The 22,546-nt window shown below is 38.4% G+C and overlaps 1 protein-coding gene across 3 annotated transcripts in view; it reads right to left on the reverse strand.

Moving 5' to 3' along the window:
• Positions 1-5,439: 5,439 nt before the first annotated feature.
• Positions 5,440-22,546, reverse strand: part of ATAD2B (ATPase family AAA domain containing 2B) — a 157,156-nt gene continuing 140,049 nt past the window's right edge. For 2 of the 3 annotated variants that reach the window (XM_078056034.1, XM_078056033.1), the window contains exons 24-28: positions 20,075-20,212; positions 15,405-16,088; positions 12,075-12,202; positions 11,622-11,750; positions 5,440-8,884 (exon numbers count right to left, since the gene is read on the reverse strand). In XM_078056034.1, coding sequence (XP_077912160.1) covers positions 8,843-8,884; positions 11,622-11,750; positions 12,075-12,202; positions 15,405-16,088; positions 20,075-20,212 — 1,121 coding nt within the window. In that variant the 3' untranslated portion in view covers positions 5,440-8,842. Of the gene's footprint in view, positions 8,885-11,621; positions 11,751-12,074; positions 12,203-15,404; positions 16,089-20,074; positions 20,213-22,546 lie in introns of those variants that run through there. The other variant, XR_013441620.1, reaches the window with a different exon arrangement.

Raw genomic sequence — 22,546 nt, forward strand, 5'->3', positions numbered from 1 at the left:
TAGGGGAGCCTGGGTGGCTCAGTCAGTTGAGCGTACAACTCTTGGTTTTCACTCGGGCCATGATCTCAGGGTTGGAGGGCTGAGCCCCACATGGGGCTTCGCAGTCAGCGGGGAGTCTGCTTAAGGTTCTCTCTCTCTCTCTCCCCCTCTCCCCTGCTTGTGCTCTCTCTCTCAAATAAAATCTTAAAAAAAAAAAGGATGAAAAAAATAAAAAAAAAAATAGAAAACTAGGCAAATAACAACAAAGACTATTAACAAAAAAGTGTACAGGAAAGGAAACTAACCATAGTATCCTAAGTATCTCAGCTGTCAAGAGTTTTTACATAATCACGATCATATAAATACTGAATAATGATCTAACAAAAATTAAAACTAACTGGGAGGATGAGAAAACAGGAAGTGTGGAGGTGCGTGGGGGACAGTTGTGACTATTCTCTTCATGGTGGGAAATCAAGTTACAGGCAAAAACTGGAAAATAAAAAAAAGTAGCCAAATATTATTTAGAAATACAGAGATGCATACTTAATTAGTTAAGGATGTTGAAAACAACTGGCTCTGGGAAGAATATTCCTTTTTAGGGGGAGAAAGGGAGGGAGGAAGAATCAGGGGATAACTAGTTTTTATAACAAGCCTTCTAGAACTACTTCATTCTTTAAACCCTATTCATGCATTTCCAAATTAAAAAAATATATATATATATATATATTTTGGACACATACAAACAGTAATAATTACAGTGGTAATGATTAAAACATACAAAACGTGCTACGTGCCTGGGACTGTTCTGAGGTCATTACAATGTGTTTGTTGATTCAAATGCATAATCCTCACAGAAACTACCACAGGCTGAGTGCTGTCGTTATCCCCCTTCCTACAGATAAACGGATGTGCAGGGAGGTAAAGTAACTTGCTTCATGTCACACAGCCAAGAAGGGACATAACTAGGATTTAGACTCACTCTGGCTTCAGCACCCATACTATTACCTTCTCAAATAATGAATTAAAAACAGATGGGAAAGATGTTCATCAAAGTTTTCAGAATGGTTCCCTCTGAAGAAGAAAAGGAAATTAACTGGGGAATGGTAGGAAGGGGACATCAACTTTACCTAGAATTTTGTCCTTTAAAAAAAGAACTACAGGGACACCTGGGTGGCTCTGTCAGTTAAGTATCTGCCTTCGGCTCAGGTCATGATCCTGGGGTCCTGGGAAAGAGCCCCATGGCAGGACTCCCTGCTCAGCGGGGAGTCTATACTTCTCCCTCTCCCCCCATCCCCTCTCTCACAAATGAGTAAGTAAAATCTTTTTTAAAAAATTTAAAAAATTTTAAAAATAAAAAATTTTTAAATTAAATAAAAAAGAACTACAGTTATGATAAACTGTTAACATTTAATTCTGGATGACAGGAACGTGCATGTTGTACCATTCTCTGCAGTATTCTACAGCTTAAAAATGTTTACTAATAGGGGAGAAAAATCTGAATGAGAGCAAATGAACTTATCATTAACCTTAATGATAGGTCAGTTAAGAATCCAAACTCTGAAACCACACAAGGTGGAATCCCAGCTCATACTCACTAGCTGTGTAGCCTCATCAGGCAAGTTGCTTAACCAACCCTGTATTTCAGTATCCCCTTCTGTTAAGTGGAACCAACAACAGAACTTACCTCATAGATACTGTGATAATTAAATGGTTAATCCTTAAAGCAGGACCTATCACTCAGATGTCTGCTGCTGTGATTACTACTGTATTTATCACACAAGCATTGGCCACTGTTAGATAGCATCTTGTTTCCTCTTTGCCCACTAGCCTATAAACCCCAAGAGAACCAGGACCTTGCTGTCCTGTCCTCAGCTGTAACTCTAATGCCAAGAACTGTGCTTGGCAAGTGGCAATGGCTTGTGTTAAATAAATGTTGACCTTTGGTGATTAGGAACTGCTTGTACTTTGCCCTGCAGCCATTTTACTCTTCAGTATATGTTCTCTTGTTCCTTCTGCCTACAAAACCTTTCCCATCTTGATGCCTCAGCTCAGGCGTCAGTTTTTTTTTAGGAAGGCTTTCTTGAGGTTGGGCTAGATGCTCCTCCTCCGTACACCCGTCGTGCCTTATGCATCACGCAATCGTAGCACGTGCCATACGTAGTATACTGAAACATGCTTGCGCATCTCTCTGCCCCCACAAGAGGCAGTGAAGCATAGCAATTAAGAGCATCAACTCTGGAGCCAGACTGCCTGCATTTGATTCCTGGCTGTGTGACCTTGGACAAATTACTTTATGTCCCAGTCTACCTGGCCTGTAAGATGGGAATAACAACACACAGCTCATACGGTTCTCAAAGGATTAAGAGTGTATTTGTATTTGTAAAGCACTCAGAACAGTCCCTAGTGCATAGTAAATATGATGTAAGGATGTTAAAGAAGATGTGGTATATATATACAATGGAATATTACGCAGCCATCCAAAAAAAAAAAAAAAAGAAATCTTGCCATTTGCAATGACATGGATGGAACTAGAGGGTATTATGCTAAGTGAAATAAGTCAATCAGAGAAAGACAATTATCATATGATCTCACTGATATGAGGAATTTGAGAAACAAGACAGAGGATCATAGGGGAAGGGAGGGAAAAATGAAACAAGACGAAACCAGAGAGGGAGACAAACCATAAGAGACTCTTAAAACAAACTGAAGGTTGCTGGAGTGGAGGGGGGTGGGAAGGATGGGGTGGCTGGGTGATGGACAGGTATGTGCTATGGTGAGTGCTGTGAATTGTGTAAGACCAATGAATCACAGACCTGTACCCCTGAAACAAATAACACATTATATGTTAATAAAAAAAAAAATGTAAGGATGTTAAATTATAAAAATCCTGTTGAAGACAGACATTATGTCTTTGCCCATCTTTACATTCTCTCAAATTGGTGACTATTACACCAGTTCAGACAAAAGGATTAGTGCCCAGATTAAGTCAGCTGCAATATGATGAAAGGGTGATGGATAGGAGATATTTTAGAGGGATAAAAATCAACAGAACACGCTGCATGATTAGAATGAGATGCACCATAATCCTTGATGGATATGGTTCTATTCACTAAGATGGGAAATAGAAGAAAAGGAAGAGTCCTTGGTAAATTTTTAACAACAAAATGTTTCACTCAATGTTTGCTGACAGAAGAACATTTTAAAAAAAATAATTTGAACCTGACCAACCATGTCAGAAATCTGGCACATTACATCTAAAGGAATTTAAGCTCCATGAAGACAGGGACCTTTTCTGCTTTGTTCGCTGCTTTATTTCCAGCACCCGCAACAGTACTTGGCACACTGTAAAGCACTCACTATCAATCTGCTGAATCAATGAAAGGATGATTTAAGTAAACTTCAGCTGTGTCAATTAAGCCAAAAAGAAATAAGCATCTACTATAGGCCCAGCATTGTTTTAAATTCCTACAGGGAATGCAGAAAAAATGTGATACTTCCTTTCCCACATGAATAAATTACTGTTTTGCCTAACATTAGTAATTCACTATGTTATGCACTACAGAATACAGCCAAGTTCTGAAAAGGAAAGATACGGTGAGGGAGATGTATTCGTGGAGAATCTAAGCTCAGCCCTGAAATATAAGCAAGATTTCAGTTAAGTTGAAAATAAAGATACTCCATGGTGAGTGGTATGAATAAAGTGATGATATGATGTAATATGAAGGGTTACAAGAAAACTAAGAAAAGGTTTTGGTAAAGTGGGGCTACAATCTAGAAATGCCAGAAACAAAGAGCAAATAAAATGCCAACTCCCTCTGGGAAGAGTTTCATTTTCCCCACTCCTAAACAGACTTAATTGGTTCCCTTCTTATAACTCTGAACAACACCGTGTTCCTTCGGTTATAGCCCTTATCACACCGATCATTACTACTGATATACACACCAGCCTCCCCTAGCGGACTATGAGCTACTAAAAGATAGACAATGTGTCTAGCATAGTACCTAGCACATAACAGACAAGACTGGGCAGGTAGAGAGGGAACTTATATTTAAAAAGATAGCCAACAGGGGCGCCTGGGTGGCTCAGTCGGTTAAGCGTCTGCCTTCGGCTCAGGTCATGATCCTGGAGTCCTGGGATCGAGCCCCCCATCTGGCTCCCTGCTAAGCAGGGAGTCTGCTTCTCCCTCTGCCCTTCATTCTGCTTGTGTTCTGTCACCCCACTCTTGTTCTCTGGCTCTCACTCTCTCAAATAAATAAATAAAATCTTAAAAAAAAAAAAAAAAAGATAGCCAACAGATAACTTTGCAGGTGTTAGGGAATAGCAATAACATGAAATAGATATTCAAAAGATTAGTCTCTCACTTTACTGTAGTTTTGAGTCCAGTGGAAATTAAAACTGGATAAATAAACCCAACTTCTCTCCAGACTTCTAAAAACTTGAGACTCAAATGTGGGGTGCCTGGGTGGCTCACTGGGTTAAGCAGCTGCCTTTGACTCAGGTCATGATCTCAAGGTCCTGGGATCAAGCCCTGCATCGGGCTCCCTGCTCAGTGGAGTGTCTGCTTCTCCCTCTGCCCCCCACCCCATTTGTGTTCTCTCTCTTTCTCTGTCTCAAATAAATAAATTCTTAAAAAAAAAAAAAAAGACTCAAATGCTCTTATAAATTACTTATATAAACATTTGGCTAAAATGTTTAAAACTCTGTTTCCCAGGTTTACTACTACCAGTCTTTTGATATACAATTTAAAGTAAAAATTAACACAATATGCAAAATCAATAAAAAAAAATCTTACTCAAATTCAACCAGTTCCTTTTTATTGTGATTAAAAAAAAAAAAAAAATTAAAAACTTCTATTGAGTAGGATTAGTATACTATCTCAGGACATGAAAAGGTATCTCATGGTAGACAACAGAAACATGGGCAATCTAAAGCCAAGAACATTCTATTCCCATGAAGCAACAAGCCCCTCAAAATTCTGGTATGAAATCTTTCTCCATATTTAAACTCTATGTACTATTCAAAGTATGCTCATAACTACCTGATCAAAGAAAAGTTAACCAAACTACCTGACCGTCTACTGTAGCGGTCTTCCAAATAGAAAAACAAATTTCAGAAGTAATCTATTTGCTTCTATAGAACACATTTTAGACAATCTTCAACTGAAATTAAAACCACACTTCCTCAACAGAAAAACTTTTAGCTAAAAAATACTGAGGGCTACTAAAATCTAAAAGAACACTATAATGAGATTTTGGTGGGTGCTTAATAAACATCAACATGCCAACCTGAGGAGTTAAGAGGGCAGAGCAGTAGGGGGACCCTGTGCTTGCCTCGTCCCTCGAACACAGCTAAATAAGTAAACATCAACATGCCCGAACCGCACAGCAGATGAGTTCAGCTAGAACAGTATGCTGCATTTGCAGCCAACAGCAATCATCATCAGGCTAAAGAAAGACAGGTTTTTCTTGTCATCTTTATTCAAGTATTTCACAGCAGTTATATTACAAATTACAGTAAATGTTCAAAATTCCAGAATTCAAAAATTAAATAATTTACTTCAAACTAATGTAAAATGAAGTCAAATGCAAAACATCAATTTAACACAATTCTAAATTAAACTATAAACCCAAAACAGACCATAGCTGATGAAGTCTACTTAATCTACAAAGTAGACATACATGACTGAAACCAAAAAGGACTCCCAAAATCTAAATAACTGAATGTACAAAATACAAAAGATGCAGGTACAAGTCCAAATTCAAGCTTACAATATGATTACAAATTATAATTATAGTAAGAATGGCATTCAGCTACGGGACCTGACACTGAAGATACCTACTGAATAGCACCATAGCTGAACCAACTTAATCGAAAAATGGGAAGATATTACCACCCCACTCCCTAAAAATAAAATCCAGTAAACCTACAAATACATTGGCATATGAGAAAAATCAAGTCATGAAAGGACATAAAACAAAACAAAAAAAATTAATCACAGGTGAGATTCAAGCTCAAAAACACAATTAACTCCACAGCCATCAGTTTCAACCCTAGTGCGGTTCCATTATCTTCAAAAAGCTCCCATGGTCCCCACAGCTGAGCATTGACTATTGTTGGGCTGTGCTGTGATACACATTTTACTCATCGGAGAGCAAAGTTTTACACAGGAGCTATCATTTATAATGCTCACAATAGGAAATAAGAACAGAGGTCAATTTGTACATATTTTTGCCAATGCTATACAGCAAAAATTAAGAACTTACAGAAAGGTAAACAAAATTGAGTCCACTTGGATAATTTCACAAACCGCTTTAAACTATAGAACCACCAGATATCTGTAAAGTAAGCAAAACTGGTATGTGGTTTTGGGGGGGGCGGGAAAGGGGAGCGAAGAAGTTGATACAATTTCAGCTAATTGTTCTCCCCTTGGCGTTAGATTGGCTTTCTCTTTAAGACCTAAACTGTTCGAAGTGGCAGTTCCTATCATACTGAGGTTGCCTCCTATTTCTCCATCTATATCAAGGTTAAAATAAAAAACTTGATCTTTTGGAAGCATTTTAATGCTGAACATAAATAAATTTCCCTTGTCAAACCCACTGATGGCTCAAATCTTAATTAACTTGTACAAATTTAGTGACCTACTAAGAACATGTGCGTTTTTTTTCCTTTCACAAGTGCTGCTGTTACTTGAACAGAATGCTTTTGAATTAGAGTAACTGGAATAAATATTTAAAAAAAAATAGTGCAGCAAGAACCTGAGACTTGCAAAAAACCCTTTTAGCAGAAACTTGCTACAAAAAATCTGCTACATCTTATTTCATCAAATCTTTAAATTCTGTAACAATTTCCATCAAAATACAAAATGCTAATGTATTAGACAGTAAAATAGTTTGAACTGGTATGATGGTAATAAATACTAAAGAAAGCATGAAAATCCTCCCAATAATCAAATTAGAGGTTTCAAATAACCTCCCCTTTAAAATGGTTCATAGTTAATCGCACTTGCCCACCTTAAAAATACAGTGTGTCTACATGGGTAGCCTCTTGAATTATATGACTGAGTATTATGAAAACTTCATAGACTAGGTATAAAGAAAAAAGTGGCATTTTAAAAAAATTAAGCTATAATTAGAAGGCGCAAAATGTTAATGTAAATGCAAAGAAGCACTTAAGATTACTGCAGTAGCCTACGGCCAAAGTGTGCGCTCTGCGCGGCATCGGGCACACTACAAACAGCCAGAGACAAGGAGACAAGTACCTTAGCTTCAGCATGTAAACGGTGGCAAAGTGATTACAGGACCCTGTAAACACTACTGGTAACTAAAATACAAAAAGCTGAGGTAGCTCAGTATCTCTGCAGTAGTCCAAGACCATTTGCTCTAATTAAAACCCAAACTACATGTGTTGCATATATTGGAAAGACACACCTGCAGCTAACGGCTATAATGAATGAAGATATCAAGCCAACTTGTCAAAATTTTCTACTTTTTTTGTTTAAAAATCATCTGATAAAAAAATGTCACTGCACTCCCTTTGCCTCTTTGCAACTGCCTAGACTGTGTCTCCAAATTTGTAGAGTTTTTGTAAAACTAGTAACCCATAATTAATTTTAGGTAAGTACAATTCACAGAAATCACTCAACAAGATCCAAAATGGGTTCCAATCAAAATGAATAGTTGTGAAGGTAAGCTTACGGTAAGGGATTTAAACATTAATACTGTTATTCAAGGACCATACCAAAGCTCACCTGCAACTATGCAGAAAGAAAATGAATTTTATGGAGCTTCTGACAATTCCTCTTTTCTGTCCATTGGCAAGTCCTGGCTTTAAAACAAAACAGTAACAATTCACTATACATGAAATCATTCTTCTCTGGGAACTCAAACATGAATAACTATTATAAATTGCCACTGAGAGAGGAAAAGAATGTCCCCATCTATCTAATTTCTGGTCATCATTGTCAGCAATACTGTAAAGTGTGTAAGTTTTTTGGTGGACTGTGTATTATTTGTTGTTGTTGTTTTATTATGTGTTTCTTAAACAGAAACAGACCATACAGGAAAACTTACCATTTTAGTATATCGTGTGGCTTAATGACTGTCTTGAGTTCTGAAAACAAGATAGGCATTTTATACCAAACACTGGTTGCCTCTTAATGACACAGAGTACCAAAACTTATTTTCAAGGTTGTGACCAAACAGACATTCTAATTCATTTGCTACAAACAAGCCCATTCTTTTGTTTAGCCTTATCTTTCTCAAATGAATTAAAAGGCACATTAAAGGCAGTTCTAAAGAGCCTAATCTAATTTCATCCAGTTTCTTCAGTTTCCCACCAGAATATACCATAGCCAACTCTAAAACAGGTTTCAGTCCATTACCCAGAGGAAAAAATAAAAACAAATATGCTTAAAGGAGTAGAAAGGAGAAAGAAAAACAAAACAAAACAAAAACAAAACGGTTGCCCACTGTTTAAACAATTCAACACAGTTAGAACTGCCCCATCCAGTTTCCTCGGTTTGCTGGTCTGCTCCCTAAGAGAGAAGTCTCCAAAAGAGAGTGCACGAAAAGAGGAGCAGAAGTGAGAGCAGTTTCTGTAGCACCAAAATCTCCAATCTGTGGGGTTGTATTTTTTATTTGTGGAAAATACAACGTGTTTCTGAAGTTCTGTTTGGTTCTTGTAGGCTGGTTGGTTTCAGGTACCTGAGACAATAGCACCAAATTCAACAGAGAGAAAGAATGAGTGAGAGAGCACTTTACACCAAGGCTCTGCACATAATTGGTGCAATTTGAAATTGAATGGCTCAGAAGACTGCTCTGTCAGGAGCAGATTGGAGAGGATAAACCACTCATCTTGAAAAGTTCATAGGAATGTCTCAAACATATGAACTGTTCTTTCCATCTCCTACAAGGGGAAAAAAAAGTGCATGTTATCTATTAAAGAAAAGACAAAAGTATTATGGGAAAATTCACTTAATTAACTTTTTAGAGAAAGAATTTTAGATACAGGTTAAGCTTTAAGTATTTTCTGATTATAATACTATAGCTACTCCATAAGACTATCCGCCCTAGACACTTCCAAATGCCTCCTATTTGGTATTTAGGCTATTGAAGATGATGCTACTAACATTCAATGAGTACTTAATATGCCTGATATTGTACTAAGAAATTTATATATATAAATAATTTGTCAGCTAATAAACAACAAACTCAGAATTTGAGTACAGGTAGCCTCATTCCAGAGCCTGAGCCCTTCCTTTACTCATATTCTCTCAAAGCAAAATGAATGTCCTCAGTATAGTAAAACTTGTACCAAAAGTAGAAGGCACTGTTCCCATAGCTATTCACTCTTATCAGAGCTGAAAACAAAAAGGAGGGAGGGGGGGATAAAAGCCAGAAAGAGTCGCTGCCATCACCACAAGAAATGCCACTCACTGATGACTCTGCTACAGATCCCTTCCCTCCCTAAAAAAGGCCCCTAGATTACAGGGTTCCAAGTCCCCTACTGAAAAATGTTTCACTGCTAAAGAGTATTCAATCCATTCAAGTTAATCAAACGGCAACCCATGTGAATAAACAAGTTTTGGAATTTAAAAATAAAGAACTCTACCCTACACATTTCATTCAGATGGCCAAGTGTCCAAAACATCTAAGACATTTGGTTTTCCTTTCCCCCTTTAAACACCTGAAATTATATGCTACATCTCTGTACAATAGGCCAGATTATCGTCTGATCAGTAAGTTCTCATATTAGATCAATAAAAATCACTCTTGCTAAATGTTTCATATTATTACTGAATAAGGAAAAAAGTCAGATTATAAAACGGAATACACAATATGATCCCAATTTTTAATATGTATTCACATACTTATACACATGTTATGCTCATCTAGACATTTTTTCTAAAGATTTTATTTACTTATTTGAGAGAGAGACATAGCAAAAGACAAGAGCACGAGCAGGGGAGAGAGGGAGAAGTAGGCTCCCCGCCGAGCACGGAGCCCGACGCGGGTCTTGATCCCAGGACCCTGGGATCATGACCTGAGCCGAAGGCAGACTCTTAACCGACTGAGCCACCCAGATGCCCCATCATCTAGACATTTTAAAAGATAGAAGATATCCCATAAGATTAACACTGACTAGTTTCCTCTAGATGGTGGGATGTGGATGATGTTTTTATTTTCTCATTTGTGCTTTCTTATTATTTCTATATACTGTATAATGACAGTGTAGATGCATAAAAATGTAACTCATAAAAAGGTGATTAGAAAATAACTTTGAAATGCTCTCTCCCTTTGATTCAAGTCCAGTATTATTGAACATGGAAAAACAATCACATCCTCTACATATAAATCTTTAATATACTAGAAATGCTCCTTGAGAGCAGGGACTTTGTCTCATTCATTTTTTGCAGCCCAAACATCTAGCACAGTATCTGGAACTATAAGCATTCAGTAAGTATTTAATAATCAGACCACTAGATAAACAAACTAACTGGCAAATGAACAGGGAGTCTAAGTCATTTAGCCATTTAGTGGGTCTATGTTTGCTCAGATGACCTCAAAAAGCAGAAGTGTGGCTTAATGATGTAAATTATATGAACAGGTATAAGTTCATATTTATAAGGAAGAACTCACTACAGCCTAGAGTTGTCTAGAAAGGGAACAGTTCAGGCGCCTGGGTGGCTCAGTCGTTAAGCGTCTGCCTTTGGCTCAGATCATGATCCCAGGGTCCTGGGATCGAGCCCCGCATCGGGCTCCCTGCTCAAGCGGGAAGCCTGCTTCTCCCTCTCCCACTCCCCCTGCTGTGTTCCCTATCAAATAAATAAATAAAATCTTAAAAAAAAAAAAAATAGAAAGGGAACAGTTAGGGCACCTGGGTGGCTCAGTCCGTTAAGTGTCCAACTCTTGGTTTCGGCTCAAGTCATGATCTCAGGGTTGTGGAGATCAAACCCTTTGTCGGGCTCTGTGCTAGCTTCGGAGTCTACTTGAGATTCTCTCCCTCCCCCTCTCCCTCTCCCTCTGCCCCTCCACCCGCTCACACACTCACTCACTCTCTCTCTCAAATAAATAAGATCTTTAAAAAAAAGAAAGGTAACGGTTCACCTCTAAAGTGTCTAAGCAAAAGAACAACCACTCCTTCATGTGGCCATCTCATAAGACTAGATCTGATGAATAAGATGACTTTTAAGTTCTCTTCTAATCATTAATGGGTTGGCAAACAGGTCTCACTGCCCAGGCCCACTCCTTTAATCAGCAGAGGCTGCCTAGGCGGCAGCGGTAAGGACTGTGAGGCCATCCCCACATATGCCCAAGTGACATGCTCAGTGATCTGTCAGTAATAAGCAAGGGACAAGAGAATTGTGACATGCTATTCTAGGTATTTGCCAACCCAGAAACCATGAAGTTCTGTTTTGATAAACAAAGAATCTCAGATTACCTCTGTCCTGAGATAAAATGATACAGAAAGGATTTATTCTTCAAACTATAACTCTTAATGAGTCTTCTAATCTTAAATCTTCAAAACATTCTTCAGTTACTTGGTGAAAGATACAGACTAAAAAAAAATGTTTTCCTCTTTTTTTCTTTGGAACAAGTTAAAGCACATATCTGTTTATTCTAAGGATGAACTGAGCACTTACCTCTACAAGTTGTGATTTGTCATAATCTTTACGATGACGATAGATGCACTGACTAAGAAGAGAATATAATCTCTCAAGTTGATCAACTGCCAGATTGTTGCTTTTATCTACCAACAAATCAAGCAATTTCTAAGAAAAATTAGAAGAGAATAAAATGAAGTTTGCTTTCATTTTCACACTGAAACAGTTATATTCAAATGGCTAAGCAATAGACATCATCGGCTATGGTATAACAATGACACATTTAGAAGATTCTAAGGCTTAGTTTATTACCAAGACCATTCTCTAAACCCCTCAAAACACACAAAACTCTTTTTTTACTAGAAGCCCTAAAACACATATATTCCTAGGTTAAAGCAAGAGATTATCATAACTACTTTTATTCAACTGCCTACAAACATACTCATATCTCTTTCCATTCATTTAAGACTGACTGGGAATAGCGAAGCTTACCTTCAATCTCTCATGATCAACTATAAGAGGTGGCACAGGCTCACAGGGCTCTTCTGGAACCAGTTCCAGGCTTGTTGTTTTTGCCTGCTCTAAAATTAACTTACGATATTTCTTTACTTTAGAAGCACCTACAATTGAAAAAAAAAATGCACTGCAGCAAGTAAAAGTTAAGAAAAATCAAGCTTAAACAACTATAAATTCTTCTACCCACCACAAAAACTTTTTGGAATAAGGGTATATTCTTTAAATGATAATTTTTTTTAAGTAAGTAACTCAAATTGAAGGAAATTAAACCATAACTATGAAAGCCAAGTTATGCCAGAAAATCATCAATAAACACGTCCACTTAAAGGAAGAGAAAAGCAGTCATCACCTCTAAGCACTAACCTATAAACAGTCTTCACTTTATGATAGCCATCATTTTAAGATTTAGAGCTTTCAGAATTGGAAGAGGGGAAGCAACCTAGAAAAGCAGATACCCACACCAAGTGAGGCCAACCTGTCTATATATTTCCCTTGCAAGTAAAAAAAAAAAATCTTCCTCAAAATTAACTGAAATTTATTTTTCTCTTTTACACTGCCCAGATTTCTATTAGAAATTAATCTGGTTTCTAACATTTTTTTTTTCTTAAAAATATAAGCCCATTTAGGGGCGCCTGGGTGGCTCAGTCGTTAAGCGTCTGCCTTCGGCTCAGGTCATGATCCCAGGGTCCTGGGATCGAGCCCCGCATCGGGCTCCTTGCTCCGCCAGAAGCCTGCTTCTCCCTCTCCCACTCCCCCTGCTTGTGTTCCCTCTCTTGCTGTGTCTCTCTCTGTCAAATAAATAAAAAATCTTAAAAAAAAAAAAAAAAAGAATATTAAGCCCATTTAAAGTGTAATAGGGCTAAGTGATCTTTCCTACCTCAGAGTGAATTACTATAATCTAATTATTTTTTTCTCAACATCATACTGAGACCAGCTACACTGGAAAAAAAAAACAACAGAAATTTTGAGGTGGCTGAGCATAATTTGACAGCACCAGGCACTCTAAGGGATAGAGAGGGCAGAGAGGCCATAAGCCCTATGATGCCCTAGGTAGGCATACTCTAAGAAGAAGCCAAGGGAGAAGGAACACAAAGACAAACTCAAACTGTTTGAACTTTATTTTTTTTTAAAGATTTTATTTATTTGTCAGAGAGAGAGAGCACGTGCACAAGCAGGGGGAGCAGCAGGGCAGAGGAAGACGCAGGGTGCCTGATGTGGGATTCAATCCCAGGACCTTGAGATCATGACCTGAGCTGAAGGCAGACGCTTAATCAACTGAGCCACCTAGGCACCCCTGTTTCAGAACTTTATAGAGGACCTGTCCCATGTCACAAACACTAAGGAGAACCTTCCTCCTCCCTCCTGCATTAGTTCTCCTATTCCCATGTCTTTAAACAATTTCCTCCAATCAATGCTTGCTATACAGATAAATAGTAAAAGAACCAAAATATTGCTTTGGGAAACATATACCTCCATGTAGCAGAGAAATTTTATATTTCAGATAGCCTCTAGAGTGAAAGCCTTTATTTATAGTTCAATTAATATATGCTAAGAGTTTTGTTGAGACCTTACGGATGCTCATTACCAAATCCACGGACATCCAGGAGCCTGAGAACTTGAACTAGGTAGGTAACACTGCCCTGACAGTTACAAGTGAAAACTTCAGATAAAGCTTTTATACAACAAGTATCTTTAAAGTTTTTAGATAACCAATTGAACATAATATTAATTTAAACCTTTTCTGCAAGCATACTAAAATCTCATAGTAAAAGAACATTACTCACCTCATATCCAAAGCGCCTTATCAGGAAGATCTCTTCCTTTCTCCCCACTCTGTCCCAGTCATTACTTAACCCTAGCTTTAACACATTTTTAAAATTCTGTCTGTATTATAAATATAAATAAGTACCAGAATAAATACTGCCCTTAAAACTACCTTCTATTATTAAATATTGAGGAGAAAGAAAAATTCTCAACAAATAGCATTTAAGAACATGGGGCACCTAGGTGGCTCAGTCCGTTAAGCATCTGCCTTCGGCTCAGGTCATGATCCCAGGGTTCTGGGATCAAGCCCCAGCATCTGGCATCAGGTTCCCTGTTCAGTGGGGAGCCTGCTTCTCCCTCTCCCGTTCCCCCTGCTTGTGCGTTCTCTCTCTCTTTGTCAAATAAATAGAATCTTTTTAAAAAAGACCAGTACACACACATCTCTCTTTATCCATTAAGAGAATTCTAAGACTGAATAATATCTTCCTACTTTCTAATTCTGCTAGAGGGCTCAAAAACTGGCAGCAAAAAACTTTCCCACATAGCCTGAATCCGAGGCTAAAGCAATATATACTCCACACCATTGAGAGAACATAACAGAATTTCACAATAGCTTAGTTATAAGAATACCTGTTCAGCATGAAAATGTACATTCAAAGGGTAGATCTCTAACTCACCCCATCCCACTATGGGCTAAAGAATGATAAACAAAGCAGGGCTAGAAACTCTCAGGCCCCCTATTCTGCTGCTGCTTAAAAGAATCACACAGCCATAGGAAGGTGGGAGCTAGCAGAGTGCTCTGAGTCTGCAAGAACAAGGTAAATCTGACAGCACAGGTTCTACTGCTTCCTATACCACTGGTTTACAAAGTAATGGAGCCTGTTAGACTCAACATCCCTTAGATTCAACTAACACTGAATGCCTGGAATGAATATAGCTCAGTATGTGCCAGGTACGAGAAGAGGCAATTAATATACATGACTTATTTAATCCCCACAGTGACACCACTCTGAAGTTTAATTTACAAAATAGAAAAACAAGGTTGGAGAGCATAAGTTACCAGCTCAAAGTCACATGATTATAATGAACAGGATTATAATGAACCATTCCATTGTTAAACTGAATTTAACGTGAGTGTACATAAGCGTAGGATACCACACTGCTCTAGTATCCAAGTCTTCTCAGCCCAGCCTACCCCACCCCAATCATTCTTACTAGAAAATTCCATCTTCTTAACACCTGTGGGTTTACTCAACCTTTAACCATAAATCCTTTAGGATAGGGATAATAATCAGGTGGGAGGCAAAAGAGTAAGCAGCCAGGAAAGTAATGCATTCTAGACCATAACCCTCCAAAACTTCCACCAAAAATTTACTAGGCATGTGTATGTACACTTTCCTAGGGAAAAAGATGAAAACTTTAACAGATTCTCAGAGGGGTATAACTGCTTATCAACTTGTGCTACTGGGGACCAAACAAAATATGCCATTAGTTAACTCTGGAATTTAAAATTTCAGATTTTTAAAAAAATATTCGCTCTACCTTCTTTATCCAGTTCTGCATCTTTAACCTCCACTTCGGGGCTGGGTTCTAACTTCTCATTACTGCTACACTCCAGGGCCTCTAGTTTCTCAGGATCATCTCCATGATGTTCATTTGAAGTTTCTGGTTTTTCTTTTGACTGGTCCTCCGGGACAATCTTTTGTTCAGAACTACATTTGTCTCCACTACCACAGAAAGAAACTACTTCAGCTTTGCCATTCTGACACTCCAGAACTGGTATTCCTTCAAAACTGTCAGTGGAGGCCTCACCATTTAGACAGCTTCCTTTAAGGAAAGGCTCTTTCCTAGATGTCTGTTCTGGATTGAGAGAACCGCTGCTGTTGACAAGCAGAGACTCATTGGAACTTTCCTCTTCAGTAGATGCAAAGTTCTCCTTCGTGCCCGCTCCACTGTTAAGCCTCTGCCCCTGGTCCATGTCCATGATGTCACACGATGATTCGTCATTGGTCATAGAGAGGTCTCCAGTCTCTTCGCCATTTTCTTCATGGCAGTCAGTGCTTACCTCAAACTCTCCATTCTCTAGCAACTTCCTGTCCTCTGTATGGTTCTCGTAGTCTGCAAATTTAGTGTCCTCTTCATCTTTTTTTAAATTATTGACTTTCCTTTTCTTAATAATTCCTTTACCCCACTGTGATCGCCGCCTTGATTTTCTCCGAACTCGAACTATTTTAGAGAGAAGGAAAACAGGTATACAGAACTTGGAGTGCAACACTTGTTTTACAAATGTTCACTATATTAAGACCCAAAAGAAAGTACACCCATACCAGTGAAACACCCAAGAACTACTTAGCTCTTGACATCCATGCTGACTAATCCTCACAACCTACAAGTTGAATGAATATGAAGTCAGAAACAAACTCTGAAGAATGAAATTTTTTTAAAAATTGAGCATGAGTTTACCCAGCATTAATTTTTTTCTATTATACTACATTCTACTTTACAGCTGTTCCTAATTCCTAACATCCAGGGGCCAAGCATATAATACATACATTTAGGGAATGACCAACCACATTACCAGGCTACCTATAAAATTGGGGGTCATAGACCCAGATTTCCACCAGGAAAATGAGTGCTTTGCCAGCAAAATCACCCCAAAGCTCCTAACCATGAAAGGAAATGAACACATGATCCAGTATATCAGACAGAACTGTTACAGGTGTCCCACAAAGAACTATCCACAGAGCGCCTGGGTGGCTCAGTCGTTAAGCATCTGCCCTCGGCTCAGGTCATGATCCCAGGGTCCTGGGATCGTCCTGGGATCGAGCCCCGCATCGGGCTCCCTGCTCTGTGGGAAGCCTGCTTCTCCCTCTCCCACTCCCCCTGCTTGTGTTCCCTCTCTCACTGTGTCTCTCTGTCAAATAAATAAAATCTAAAAAAAAAAAAAAGAACTATCCACTGCCTCTCCTTCCAAAAGAAGGAATCACCCACAGAAAGTACGGTAGTGGACAGAAACTCTGTGAAGTTTATAGAGACAATCTGGTTAGACAACTGTTAGCCTCCTCTACTATAAATGGTTCACCAAGCAGGATCAATTGGTTACATAGTTGTTACTTGAAAGTATGTAAAAAAAAAAAAAGGCGGGGGGGGTGCCTGGGTGGCTCAGTCAGTTAAGCGTCTGACTCTTGATTTCGGCTCAGGTTATGATCTCAGGGTCCTGAGATCGAGCCCCATGTCGGGCTCTATGCTCAGCATGGGGTCTGCTTGTCCCTCTCCCTCTGCTCTTCCCTCCACTCTCCCTCAAATAAATAAACAAAATATTAAAAAAGGAAGGAAGGAAGAAGGAAAGAAGGAAGGAAGGAAGGGAGGGAGGGAGGAAGGAAGGAAGGAAAGAAAAAAAGAAAGAAAGGAAGGAAGGAAGGAAAAGAAAGAAAACGTGGAAAAAGTTAAGCGCTCTGCTATCAAGGCAGCAACATTAACAAACGTTGAAAATAAGTATTTTGTCAGTAATGTAAAAAGGAAGACCTACAGAAGTTGTAAAGACTATATTCATCTCTAGATGCCAGAAACTATCATGAGTTTTATGAGTAATCCCAGACAATGGGTCCAGGAATCTTTAATTCCCCGTATATGTGTTTACAAACTTTTCATCCTTTCAACTTTAATCCTTACTGAGTTCTCTGTAAAGACACCAAAGTATTCACAGGAAATGGACAAATGCTGTTATATTACTTTTCTTTCTTATCTAATAATAAATCTACTAAAGGTTTCTGAAATCATTTCCCAAATTCAAATTATTTTGTCACTTGGTTCAAAATATATTTTGCCTTCAAAACCATATCATTCGAATCATCTCTCCATTCCTTTTTCCCCTACTAATTTCTATTTTCATAATTTACACTTACAGGGTAATTGGAGAAGAAATTTCTGTTATTAGTTTACTGTTAAAAGCTGTACATAAGCTAAAGTGATGGGCATTTTTAAGTACTCTATTAACTATATGAAAAACTAGGGCCACCTGGGTGGCTCAGTCGGTTAAGCGTCTGCCTTCAGCTCAGGTCATGATCCCAGGGTCCTGGGATCGAGCCCTGCATCTGGCTCCCTGCTCAGCAGGAGGCCTGCTTCTCCCTCTCCCACTCTCCCTGCTTGTGTTCCCTCTCTCGCTGTCTCTCTCTGTCAAAAAAATAAAATCTTTAAAAAAAAAAAAAAACTATATGAAAAACTAATCCAGTCCACATTAAAAGTGAAAAAAAAAATTCAGCCTGCTCTTTCTCTAAAAGGTGGAGCTATTAGGTTTTTACTGACAAGTCACTCCAGACATTCTGACCTCGCTTATTCTCTAGCCATGCAACCAAAGCACAAACGGTTCCCCTCTTCTTTCCTCACTAAGCCATCTAACTCTAGAGCAAGAAGCAGCTAAACTCTGTTCAATCAAGAGCCAGCTCAATCATTTGATCTGTAGGCACTAAGCAAAGGCTTAGAATGCCTACTGAAGCAAGTTTATTTCTAACACTTTCATCCCAGCTAAGAACAAAGAAAATGTTCTCATTTGGGAGAAGGTCAAACTAGAGATATTTTTCTCTTCCTTATATAATTATTTCTAATGGTGAGTATGATTTTTGGTAAAATAAGAGAAATTAATCATATAAGCTCCAGAAGAATGGGGATTTTTGTTTTAAGCACTGCTGTATCTCTACAGCACCTGGCATGTGGTAGTAGTATCCATTTATGGAACTAATCTTTCACATACTACTTCCTTTTACAGGGGCACTTTGTGTGAAAAACCAATATGGGGGCACAATCTTTAGAGTCAATTTTTATAGCCTCTCTGAGAAGCCTGTTTCCAAAACTAAGACGTTAGGAAAGCAACTCTCTCTTAGGGATATTTAGATTTATAATTCAAGTAAATTAATGTGAAACAGACAAATGATGAGTCACATATGCCATCTACTGGTAAGAGAAAACAAAACTCACATTTGTAGATTAAAATAACATTTAAAAGAACTTAAAATGCTTAAAGGCAATTTTCAATGGGTTTTAGTAAATATCTGTATCAGGTGCAGAGAATATACAGGATTTCAAGGTTTAAATTAGAGTGCTACATTATATAATCCAGGTCATGATCCAAGATACAACGACACCAAATAGCTTTAATCAATTTCATGGAAACAAATGTGCCACTAAGTCCTCCAAATTTTCTCACATATGGATATGCCAAATATCACAAAGAGAAGAGCTAAAAAAAAAAAAAAATGAGTCTGATTAATTCATTCAAATTCAACGCCACTGGTGAAAGAACATATTACGGCCAGGTTTACTGACAGCTTCAACAGTGTGACCACCTTTATACCAGAACAGCATGTATCTTCCAAGGGTGACTATCTTCAGCGAAACATATGGACTGTATTAAGAAAATGCTGTGTTCATTAACATTTGTCTTTCAGAAATCTTCTAAATTAGCATGAATGAGGACAAGTCAAGAAAACCTAGAACAACGAATTTTCCCTTTCTAAATACATCTCACTTAAACAAAACTAGATTAAAAAGGCTGTACAGATTCTTCAAACTGCGCACAAGATATTCTCTCAGAAAAATCAAAGTCCTACTGCCACATTGGCCACTCTCTTAAGTCAAAGTTGCTCCTTTCCACATAAAGAGAACAGCCTATGTATTATACAGCAAGGAATTAGGGTTGGAGGCAGGGGTAGATGAAAAGTGTTGGCTCTACATCTCTATCCAAAAACCAAAGTTTAGGGCACCTGGGTGGCTCAGTCAGTTAAGCGGTTGCCTTCAGCTCAGGTCATGATCCCAGGGTCCTGGGATCGAGTCCCACATCGGGCTCCCTGCTCAGCAGAGAGCCTGCTTCTCCCTCTCCCTCTGCCTGCCTCTCTGCCTACTTGTATTCTCTCTCTGTCAAATAAATAAATAAAATCTTAAAAAAAAAAAAAAAAAAAGTTTAAAACTAAAAATATTCAAACCTAGTTCAATGAATAGCAGCAAGTAGTGAATGTAGATAGAAAAGAGCAAATATGGTTAGAGAAGTATACTTCTGATTCCACATCCTACTGCACAAGCTCTTCACCTCTGAACAGAGAGAAGATGAGACAACCTGTGGGAACACAGCAGCACCTGGTCTGTGTCCCCAACTCCTAACAAATCTGCATACTTCCCAGCCATTCCCACTACTGGATAACATGGTCTCAAACACTCACATGCACATTTATTTGCAGAGTTGTGCCAGACATCCAATGGATTTCTTTGTTTGTGCCGAAATGCCTCTTCAACTCTAGTTTCGGTCTTCCGAGCTCCAGTGCCATGAGGATTTATTTGTTCTGCTGTTACCGATAAGCCTGCAGGCAGAAGATAAGCAACACCTATTTAAATATTCCCAGCTACATAAACCAACACGGTAAAAAAAAAAAAAGTCTGAAATATAGAACTAAGTTTTAGTCATTAATTACACCTGGACAGTTTGTAATTCAGATGAAAACAGTATCTTTTGTTTTAAGATGGGAAAGAAACTGATATAAAATCATAAAAAATAAAAAAATAACCCAGCAAGGAACCTTACGTTTACTTGGTTTAATTTGCAAAGCCACATATTCTTATGACTGTAAGACAATGAAAATATTTTGTCTAAAAGTTATTATTTCTGCCATCTTAGAATTTGTAAGTGTTTGTTGGGTCATTAAACCCCATTCACATGAACTGTTTTCGTCTGGTATTAGCTGCCTGTCACACCACACTGCAGTAAGTTTGGTTTTCCTACATTGATCTTCCTAAGAGTAACCACTCCATCTCAATTTCCTTCACTAGACTTGTTTCTTCTATGTGGTCGTTAAATACTGATGTTTCTCAGGGTTGTCTCTGGAATCCCTTTTCTTCTCACTCTGATCTATACCTTCTACCATAAAGTATCATTCAAGCCTTCAGCTTCTATCACCATTACATAATAATTCCCAAATCCATGTTTAGCCCAAGCATCTCCTAAGCTTCTGACCCACATATCCAACTGCCTATTTGGTATCTCCAACTGGGTATCATAAAGATGGGTCAAATTAAAGCTAACTAGTTTATCTTTCCCCACCAAAAAACCTGTTCATCCCTATCTCTACAGAGATATTCCCTCCCTATCTCTACTGGTAGTATCAGCATCTACTAAGTCATTAAATCAGTAATATGGGCAGCCAATTTTGACTCTTCCTTTCCTTCACAATGGCCTCCAACCCTGCCCCAATTTACAATGATTCTATATCTATTCCCACTTCATATTAATTAAAACTCTGCACAACTCCCAACAGCATTTTCCCCCAAAAGCTTTAATGAGGTACAACTTACATAACAAAAAAATCACTCATTTTAAGCAAACAATTAAATGATTTTTAGTGAAGTTACAGAGCTATGCAATCACCACAGCAGCCCAATTTTAGGTAACTAACCCAGGCCACCACGAATCTACCTTTTGTCTCCATAGATTTGTCTTTTGTGAATGTTTCATATAAACGGAATCACACAACAGGTGGTCTTTTGTGACTGAATTCTTTCACTCAGGATAGTGTTCTTGAAGTTCATCTATGTTGTACCATGTATCAGTAATTTGTTCCTTTTTATGGCTGAGCATATGCCATTGTATGATATACCATTTTGCTTACACATTCACCAGTTGATGGACATTTGCATTGTTTCCAGTTTTTAGTTGTTATGAACAGTCTTTTATACGGGCATATGTTTTCATTTCTCTTGGGCTGTTTCCAGGAGTAGCATCACGGGTCATATGGTAAATGTTACGCTTAATTTTTTAGAAACTGCCAAACTGTTTTCCAAACTGTCTCCGACAGTTTTTTGCCTGGTCTCTCATCCTCCTATCCTGACACATTGAGACCTTACTATTTCCTGCTGCCAAAGCAATTTACCAATTCGTTCCACAGCTTAAAATATTTCAATGACTCATACTGACTATGGCAATGGTTCTCAAACTTTAGTGTACAAAAAAAAACACTTGAATAGTTTGTTAAAGTAAAGATTTCTCAGCCTTACTACTCTCAAAGAATCTAATTCACTCAGTCTAATAAGCTGATGTGGGTATTAGGCACACACACTTTGAAAAACACTGACCTACAGGATAAAGTCTTAAGCTCCTTAGCATTGGCATTGATCAGTTCAAATATTTATAGGACAGAGTTCTAGGGCCTGCAGTAGAGCTATGAATAAGCCATTCACAACACTTACATTCCAAATAAGGAAGGGAGGCCCCCCCAAAAAAAGACAAAATGCCATGCTATGGTGACCAGAGCCTATATTAGATTAGGTGACCAGGGAGGACCTTAGGAAATAGAAAAAAAGCTTCTTAATTTCAATGTCCTGGACTCAGCTCGCCTCTTGAGCTCTATTTCCCACCATTCCGTACAGCTTCAGCAATACCAGTTTGTTGTTCTTCAAATATACCATGTTATTTCATATCTCTGTGCCTTTGCACATGCTATTATCTGCTGTGCTTACAAATACCTCTTCCTCCTCTGTCACTGCCTCCCTTCTTCTGTTCCACTAGAGACAACACTCCTATATTCATTCCCTAAACTCTAGGCAAAATGCTGGGATCCCTACAAGGAGGTCTCTCCTCTGTGCCTTAAACATGTTTCAACCAACTCATATACTTCAACTGTACTTGATTTGTTTTACAATTC

This window comes from Halichoerus grypus, chromosome 10, assembly GCF_964656455.1.
Source record: "Halichoerus grypus chromosome 10, mHalGry1.hap1.1, whole genome shotgun sequence".
Classification (NCBI taxonomy): domain Eukaryota; kingdom Metazoa; phylum Chordata; class Mammalia; order Carnivora; family Phocidae; genus Halichoerus; species Halichoerus grypus.